The 8,827-nt window shown below is 45.2% G+C and overlaps 1 protein-coding gene across 1 annotated transcript; it reads right to left on the bottom strand.

The window, feature by feature from the left end:
• Window positions 1–2,247: 2,247 nt before the first annotated feature.
• On the bottom strand, window positions 2,248–7,129 carry LOC136542753 (polyprotein of EF-Ts, chloroplastic-like). Its single transcript, XM_066535332.1, has 4 exons — window positions 6,975–7,129; window positions 4,774–6,331; window positions 3,271–3,982; window positions 2,248–3,111 (listed from the first exon to the last, which is right to left on the bottom strand). The coding sequence occupies exons 2-4, from the start codon at window positions 6,281–6,283 to the stop codon at window positions 2,505–2,507; spliced, it is 2,829 nt and encodes a 942-aa protein (XP_066391429.1). The 5' UTR covers window positions 6,284–6,331; window positions 6,975–7,129; the 3' UTR covers window positions 2,248–2,504.
• Between the last annotated feature and the right edge of the window lie 1,698 nt (window positions 7,130–8,827).

The following is an 8,827-nucleotide window of genomic DNA, read 5'->3' as shown; positions in this document are numbered from 1 at the left end:
TTACCTCTTATTTTTATGTTGGTCTCTTTAATTAGAATAGATGAAAGACCAAGTTCTTCTGGCCATCCAACATGAACTTCTATCAAATTGGCGTCTCTAAGATCCCGCGGCAACGCGCTGAGTATTCAACTAGTTAAGGAGACATTGAAGTAACAAAGGAACTGTACATAGTGTAATAGCTGGCATTGGTACATAAAGTAGCCGAACCTGAATGAAACACTCTTGAATTCAAGTGCCTCTAATCAACATTGCTTCCACCAAGTGCACTACAAGTAAACACAAGAAAAAACACTATTAGCAGCTAAGACATACCAAAGTAAACTACTCTAGTGCTAATTAATACGGGGAAGAGACATGCCTAATCTGCCGCTTGAGCCAAATAAAGCAAACATTTTTGTTTTTTATTTTCATGAATATCTCCCTGAATCGCTATTATGAAAAACAGAAAAAGAAAAAAAAAGTCACACTAGAGGGAAAAATCATATATTGATAGTAAATGCAAGATTGAGATGTCAACTAGAACACACGAATCGATATAGCATCAGGTTCGTTAAACAAAAAAATCAAGCACCACTGGTTCTGACATAATTTGGCCAAGCTACCTGTAACTGTGTAGATGCATATGAAATAATTTGAAAAAAAAAAATCACATATAGAATTGATACATGTAGATGCATATATGACATAATTTGGCCAAGCTACCTGTATCTGTGCGCTTGCTCGTGTTTAGGAGGAAACCAGGACAAGTAGACAACACTAGTTCTGAATAGTACTGAATGCACATTGTAATGGGGACAACACTAGTTCAAGAAACCAGAAATCTATGGCTCCCTAGGAGCTGGACCTACAGAAACATGATTCAAATTTTTGAGCGAGAGAATTGGTAATCTTGGCACAGAATTGATCCCAGGACTGCAGAAAAAGCAATGATCATATTTGGCAGTTCTTGAAAAAAAACGACGCAAACAAAGAAATATTTTGATTTTCATAAACTCTAATAAGGAGCATCTTGTGTACTAGACGTTGAGCTAACCGACTGACTCAAACATGTGACCATCAGAGTTGAGAGCAGCTGAACTAACTTGGAACAAGCAGCAAAGTCTATTGAGCTAATTAAAACTGGAGAATTTGCTCTCCGACACGCGAGCTCTATACCGAATCAACAAAGAGATATTTGTTGAAAGCGCATGTTACAAATATATGTGTTTAGGTGTTTCAGAGGCAAGTGTTTCGTATCGGTGTTGCAAAAGCAGACCGGGATGTTGTCTATGTTGCAATGGCTATGCACGTATGTTTCGAGTGTATGTTCCAAATGTTTCATCTGTATCAGACATATGTTGCAAGCGTTTTCATCTAGATGTTGTAAAAGTAGATCTAGATGTTGCATTTACATACATGTCGCAAACGTATGTTTCAAGTATTTCAAGTGTTTCATATGCCTGTTGCAAGTGTTTTATCTAGACGTTGCATATGTTTGTAATAGTTTCAAATGTTTTTCAGGTGTTTTTGCAAGTGTTTTAGACGCATGTTTCAACTATTTTATTTGTCTTTTTTTATATGTTGCAACTCTTGCATCTGAGTGTTTCAAAAGTAAATAGGGTGTAGCACATGAAATGTGGCGTGGAAAGCGGCTGACAGCGCGGACGATGTTCTGGACGGCGTGGGCAACGTCCGGGGCGGCACAGGCCCGTTGTTGAGGCTCTCGCTCGCTCGTCGTGCGGGCACCATCTGGCACTAGCGCCCGATTAAACGTCCGGACGTTATCAAATCCCGTTAAAAAACAAACTTAATTGAACCATGTTCGATTTGCATTTTGACCAAAACAGTCGTTACAAATTGAACTGAATCAAGGGCATTGAATTGAAAAACATGATTCCAGATACTCCTCGGTGGCACGCGGGGAAGGAATATCTGCCTGCACGTCACTGTATGCTGACGATGACGTGGCCTTCATGGAACCACATGAGGAAGACTTGACATTGGCCAAGACCATCTCCAGAAATATTCAGAAATGCGCGATGCCTGAATAATAATATCCTGACATCAACCTAGGCCTATTTCAGAACGAGGAACACAACAAAATGTCAGTAAAGGGCAACATGATTGAGAAAAGCAGAATTCAGCATTTACATTACAAGTTGCTAAATAGTATAACCGATGCATGCACAGGCACGGACCACTGACTTACTACAAAGAGAACCCCATCTGTTGTAAAATAAAAGGGTTGCGAGGAACTTTGGAACGAAGGACAAGAAAAGATAGAAAATTTAATTTGCCGTAATGCTGTAAATGCTTTGATGGACATATTGACCCCTCTTATATCATCTACAAAGTATGTACTAAAGTTCACTCTTTTTAACGAGGAACAGCAGTAACATGTGATACGGAATTACAGATGGAATTGAGTACAGACTAACAACAGCTATGCACCTCCTTGAACCAAAATGTGCCCAACTTCTCATGTCAGGACTGTGACACTGACGGAGATCGCCACCTCACATTATTCAGTTCTCACCCAGGGTGTACCGGACAAACCTCCGCACCTTGATGTTCTCCCCGAGCGACGCGATCATCTCCTTCACGAGATCCTTCACTGTCTTGCTGTCATCCTTGATATAGGGCTGCTCCAGGAGGGCCATCACTCCGAGCCTCTTTGCTATCCGCCCTTCGACGATCTTCTCCCTGATGTTCTCTGGTTTCGACTGCAGGTCGTCCCTCTGCATCTCAATCTCCTTCTCTTTGCTGATGATGCTCTCTGGGATGTCGTCCACTGAGACATAGTCGACCTGTGGGCATGCCACCACTTGCATTGCAAGGTCATTCACGAGCTCCTTGAACTTCTCGTTGCGAGCCACAAAGTCGGTCTCGGAGTTGACCTCAATCATGCATCCGATGCGGTTGTCGTGGATGTAAGAGCCAATCAGTCCTTCAGCAGCTAGCCGAGAAGATTTCTTGTCTGCAGATGAGAGGCCCTTCTTCCTGAGGAATTCCTGAGCCTTCTGAAGGTCACCATCAGACTCAGCCAAAGCTTTCTTGCAGTCCATCATACCAGCACCGGTTTCATCTCGGAGTTGCTTTACCAATGAAGCTGAAACTGCAACAGCCGGCTTCCTGGAAACATGTGTGTCAAATGTAAGTGGTGTTGTCTCTAAGAGGCATAACAGTATAGTTTTCAGTGAGAAACGCCTAAACACACACCGATGCACATCTTGTGCACACACTCCTAAACAGAAGCACACAGGAATGAAGAAGCATGAGGAGGGAGATTACTTCTCAGCGGATTCTGTTGTTTCAGCAGGCTTGTCATCCTTTGGAGGAGCAGATGGCGGCGCCTTCACTGCTGTCTGGGCTGCAACTTCAGCAGCAAAATCTTGGCTTTTCTTCTCCAACCCTTCACCTAGGTTGTATCGGGCAAATCTCTTGACCTTCATATTCTCTCCGGTTGTAGCTATAGTTTGCTTCAGCCACTCACTTATTGTGACCTTATCATTCTTGATGAATGGCTGTTCAAACAATGCAAATTCTCCAAGCCTCTTCTTTACACGCCCTTCAACGATCTTAGCCCGTATCTGCTCGGGCTTTGACAAAAGATCCTCCCTCTGCATCTCCAGCTCGGTCTCCTTCTTCACAAACTCCTCAGGGACGTCATCAATAGAGATGTACTGTACTTGAGGGCAGGCAGCAACTTGCATGGCAAGATCATCAACTAACTCTTTGAAGATGTCGCCTCGGGACACAAAGTCAGTCTCACAATTCACTTCAATAAGGACCCCGATTCTGCTGTCATGTATGTAAGAGCCAACTCTTCCCTCAGCTGTTGCTCTGCCGGCCCTCTTGTCAGCAGCCGCCAACCCTTTCTTTCGTAGGAATTCTTGAGCTTTATCAATGTCACCCGCCGTTTCAGCAAGAGCCTTTTTGCAGTCCATCATGCCTGCTCCAGTTGCTTCACGCAATTGCTTGACAAGGGCAGGAGAAATAGTGGCTGCTCAAGTGCAGAAAAGATGATCAAAATCTTCCTTGTGCTGTCTCAGCAATGGTTTGTCAACAAATTGCAATATGCGATGAACTTTACCTAAGGAAAATGCAGGGTACAGCATGTCCACAAAGGAGAATGGAGTAATTATAAGAAATGAAAACTCAAGATTCATCTTAATTGGCACAAATTCAATAGACAAGTTACAGAATTATGTTTCAGGGTTACATTGTCCAAATAACAAAAATTGACAGAAATAAAATTTTGAACCAAGAAATTACTTATTTCAAGAAAAACAGTGGTTGGCCAAGCTATAGGGCTTCATATACCATCGCGAAGTCAGTCTTGTCTCCATTTAAAGCATTAGCAGACAAGTAACATGTTTTTTGTCTTATAAAAGTAGTATGAGCAAAACTATGCAGCTGACATGTCACAAGAAAGATAAATCAATTTTTTTTTTTGCAAATGTGGAGAAATGATTGATCTACAGAATACATTAGAAGGTGAGATGAAAAATAACAACCAGATCAACCCTTTTGGCTACCAGGGGCAGAACTCAAGGATTGGTACCAATGGTGAAACACATGTAACAAAAAATTAAAATGAGAGTAACTGGAAAAAAAAAACAGTAGCTTGAACAGGTTTCTTGTAATCTATTATAGCACCCCCTATTCTATTCTAATTAGGCAGCGTTGCTTCTTCAAGAGGCTTTCGCAGGTAAGGCGTGGCTTATCAGAATATTGCATGCCAAAGCCTTTAGGGGATACCATCACTGACTCACTGATAAAATTACTACAGACCTGTCGTGGTGCTTGTTTGTGCAACTCCCGCAGCAGCAGCAGCTGGTTCTTTCTCCACCTCGCTACTTGCAGTTACAAGGACCTCTTCAACTGCTGAAGATTCTTCAGGTTCAGCAGGTTTCTCTGCAGTTTCTGAAACTGAAGACACACTAGTGCTATCTGGGACCCCGTTGGAGGACAGTTCAACACTAATTACAGGTGAGCTTTCAGATTCTACAGTTTGGTTCTCAGCAGCATTTGCCACAGAAGTAGAATCCTCGATTCCCACCTGAGAAGAGGCATCAGATACAGGAGCAGGAACATCAGTTGCTACTTCTGACACAGAGCTCAATTCTTCGCTACTTTCCTCAGCAGCTGCTTGTGCTTCTGGCACTTTTGTCTTTTCCCTCTGATCCAAGAATGCAGAGATCTCCTTGTTCCTACGGAAAGCTAACTCAAACGCATTGGTCCCTCTGGACCAGTCCCGCTTAAGCTCCATGTTTAGCGTCTTCAGATCGTCTTCATCATCTTCCACCCCTTTCATCGTCAAAGTGACCTGACCTTGTGCTACATTCAGTACTTTAACCCTTATCTGTTTACCAACTTCCATTGCAGATTGTCCAATAAGGGTAAACAATGCTAATGCTTCCTCTTCTCTGGGAAGGAATCCTTCACTCCCATCAGGCAATGTCACAAATGTCCCTGCTCTCGTCGTACTTTTCACAGTTCCATTCAGAGACTGACCAGGTAAATATTTTGGCTCGACCGTCTCCTTGGCTTCCTGCCTTTCCCTTGTTTGCCTTGGAGTTGCGGTGGCACTGCGCCCACCGTTTGCAGCCTTAGGTGTTTCCTTTTTAGGCTTGACGTAGTCATCATCTTCCCTCATCGTCAGAGAGATACGCTTCGTTTCCTTATTTGCTTCAAGCAACCTGACTGACACCTCTTGTCCAACAGTGAAGAGGGAAGATATATCTTTCACGAACCCATCACTTACTCTGGAGATATGAACAAGGCCTTCTGTGTATGCTCCAATGTCAACGAAAACTCCAAATGGCTTGATAGACATCACCTTCCCAGTAAAAGATGCGCCAGGCACCAGATCCTCCTCATTCAGCGGAGGCATCTCGCTCTTCCGAATGTTGCGTCCCAACTTGCGAGGAGAAGAAGCTTGTCCAATGCTAGCCTCGGCCTGCTCGCTCGCTTCAACGGCGTCAGGTGCAGCCTCAGAGTTTTCATCGGAGATTTCTCCCGAAGGAGACGGATTCTGATCCTCCACCGTGATATCAGTCCCCACTGTCGCTGCGGACAAGGTTCTTGGCCTCTGGGCAGAGGACCAGCTTCTTCTCTTGTAGATACTGATCAGGTGGAACGCTGTCTGCGGCTGCAGCAGTCTCCGAGGCGACGGCGATGCTACTCTCGAAGACCTCGCTGTGCCCTGGAATTTTCTAATTTGGATTTCTCGGCTAGTCCTGAAGCTTCTGATGTGAAACAGGCCGATACTGCCAATGGAGCAATGACTCACTGGAGTCATTCTGAATCAAGGGAGTGAGGTGTCCAGAATCTTGGTCCCTTCAGAACCCTGTGGAGCAGAGGCAAGTCGTTAGAGAAAATAATGCAAAGGAGGTCCTTCTTAACACCATCATGTTGTGGGATTGTATAGATAGATAGGCCATTCCACCTACAGCAATTGCCGAAAGCAAGTACCAAATAAAAATTGAAAAATAATTATTGCATGGAACTTTAAGCATAAGGCATCATTGCTTCACTGCACAAGAGTAGCATTTCAAGCATAACACGTCGAATAGGTACCAAACAAAAAAAGGCTCTCTTGGTCTATGTTCAGCCTCAGGGAGAAGCGGCTTATATGTTCATACAGGCAAAGCGCAAACTGAATTCAATCTACACCTCACCCCTAGGCCCTAGAAAGTTTGATGACACAGGACTTGCTATGAATGAAAGCTAGCAATTGTGAACAATGAGCATGAACATGGTGTGATATTGGAGCCAAACAGGACTCCCGACGAAATGTACATGGCTACCCAACCAAAGAACAAACAAAACATCTCACACTGCCTACAGAAACGACGCAGCTGCCTGACGGCAGGAAACGAATCCCCATCCTGCCGCTCCGGCGCCACCCCCGCACGGCCGCGGCCCGGCGTCGCCCGTCGCCCAGCCCAGCCCCGTACGGCAGGAACGGAAAGGAAAGGGGGGCGGCGCACCTATTCGTCGCCGTCGCCGGCGAAGCGCAGAGGAAGGAATGCCTCGCACGCCCCAGTCAGTCGCCGCTATGGCCCTGGGAAGGGAGAGGATTGGCTTATCGCGAGAGCCCGTTGGATTTATAGTCTTATCGCGAAGCTGCCAGGCTCAGAGGCTTCAGTCAGGAGGGAAGGGAACGAAGCGAGCGAGGTTGCTTTCGAGGGGAGGGGAGGGGAGGGGATGTGGTTCTGGGCTACGGCGCGACTCGTGTCCCAACCCCAGCTTGGTGAAAATTGGAGAAGAAAAAAAAAACTCGGCCTTTTCTTTCTCTGCTCGATGATGATGGAGTCGGACGATGGTAGACTGATCGAGACTCAATAGTTGGTGACTGGCGAGTGATTTTCCTATTCCCTTGTTCACGGATCAAGAGAGTTACATTCCCAAAAAAAAAAAGATCAAGAGAGTTACACGAGGTCATAACTACTTTCTTTAATAGCCAGGAATTCCTGGCCTCTCAGGGCTTCGGCACTGTTGATACTGTAGCTGATGCGACGTTTTTGTTTTTTGTTATTTTTATTTTATTTTATTTTTCCCTCTTTCCATTTTTCTCTTTTTCATTTTTTCTTTGCTTTTCTTTTTCGGTTTCGGTTTTCCCTCATCTACGCACGCGCAACGGAGCGCACGTATCTTCCTAGTAGAGTATACTCACCATGAGAAAGATAAAACTACGGAAATGCTCTCCGCAGGGTGTCCAGACGCTTATGTTACCGTGGGCCACGATGGTTCGAATGGCCCAACTAGAATGTCCACATTCGTCTCAACTCTATTAGTTCGGCTGTCGTCTCGAGCAGTTTCAAAAAACGTCATTTTCACTCGCCGCACGTTCTCTGTGCTTGCGCAACGTGCTCCACCGTGGCCGCTGAAAGTGCAATCAAGCCCTAATTATGGGTTTTGGTGATAATAACCACGTAATTATAGAACTAATGAGATTTATCGAGATCACAAGCAGAGAATTTATATTCGAGGATGCTACACGAAACGGAGGAGCCCCCAATTACAAATATAGATGGCTTCAAACTCAAAGGAGGTTTAAATTCTTTTATATTTTGAATTTGAGTATAGGAAAAATCGTACTATAAAGGAGGACACAATGCTTAAGCTAATATGTGCTACCAAGTGCTCAAACAACCACATGCATCCTTAGATTCACAACCAAGACAGTCTACACTTCATTATTACCCTTGTTATCTTGCGTGGTGCGGCACTGCCGCACTTGAGTCACGGCACAAGGAAGTTAGTGTCCACGCTGACTTTCCCGGATGGCTCGAGAAGTATTAAAAGGTATCGCTCGATCCTAAGGTCGCGGGCTCCGCCTCACCCGACCTCGAGGCCGCGGGTTCTATCTCGCCCGACCCCAAGGACGCGGGTTCTGTCTCGCCCAAAGTCGCGGGCCCTGTCTCGCCCGAACTCGAGGCTGCGGGCTCTGTCTCGCCCGACCCCTTGGGTGCGGTGATCGTTGGGGCTGGGGGTATATATACCTTTCAACGACTCTCTGCCTCTTCTTCCTCACTTCAGCACATCTAAAACAGAGCAGGAGCTCTCTCTCTCTCTCTTCATTGTTGACCTCAAGCTCTCAAGCAAATCCATTGATTTTCCCATCAATCCTTGAGGAAAAAGGGTCCAAAACTCGATTAGAGAGCAGCTCCATTGATTCTCCAACTCTAAAGAGCATTTAGTTCACGTTTTGGCCAGCGGTTGTGTTTGTTACTCTTGGAGCTTGGCTCCTAGCCGGTTAGAGCGTCGCCCGTGGAGCTTGCCAACTTATGTGGCAGCCCCAGGGGGGTTTGTAATCATCTATTGAAGTTAGTAAATTCAC

This window comes from Miscanthus floridulus, chromosome 3, assembly GCF_019320115.1.
Source record: "Miscanthus floridulus cultivar M001 chromosome 3, ASM1932011v1, whole genome shotgun sequence".
Classification (NCBI taxonomy): Eukaryota; Viridiplantae; Streptophyta; class Magnoliopsida; order Poales; family Poaceae; genus Miscanthus; species Miscanthus floridulus.
Note: the sequence above shows the minus strand (reverse complement) of the source record. Positions and strands in the feature narration are given on the sequence as shown.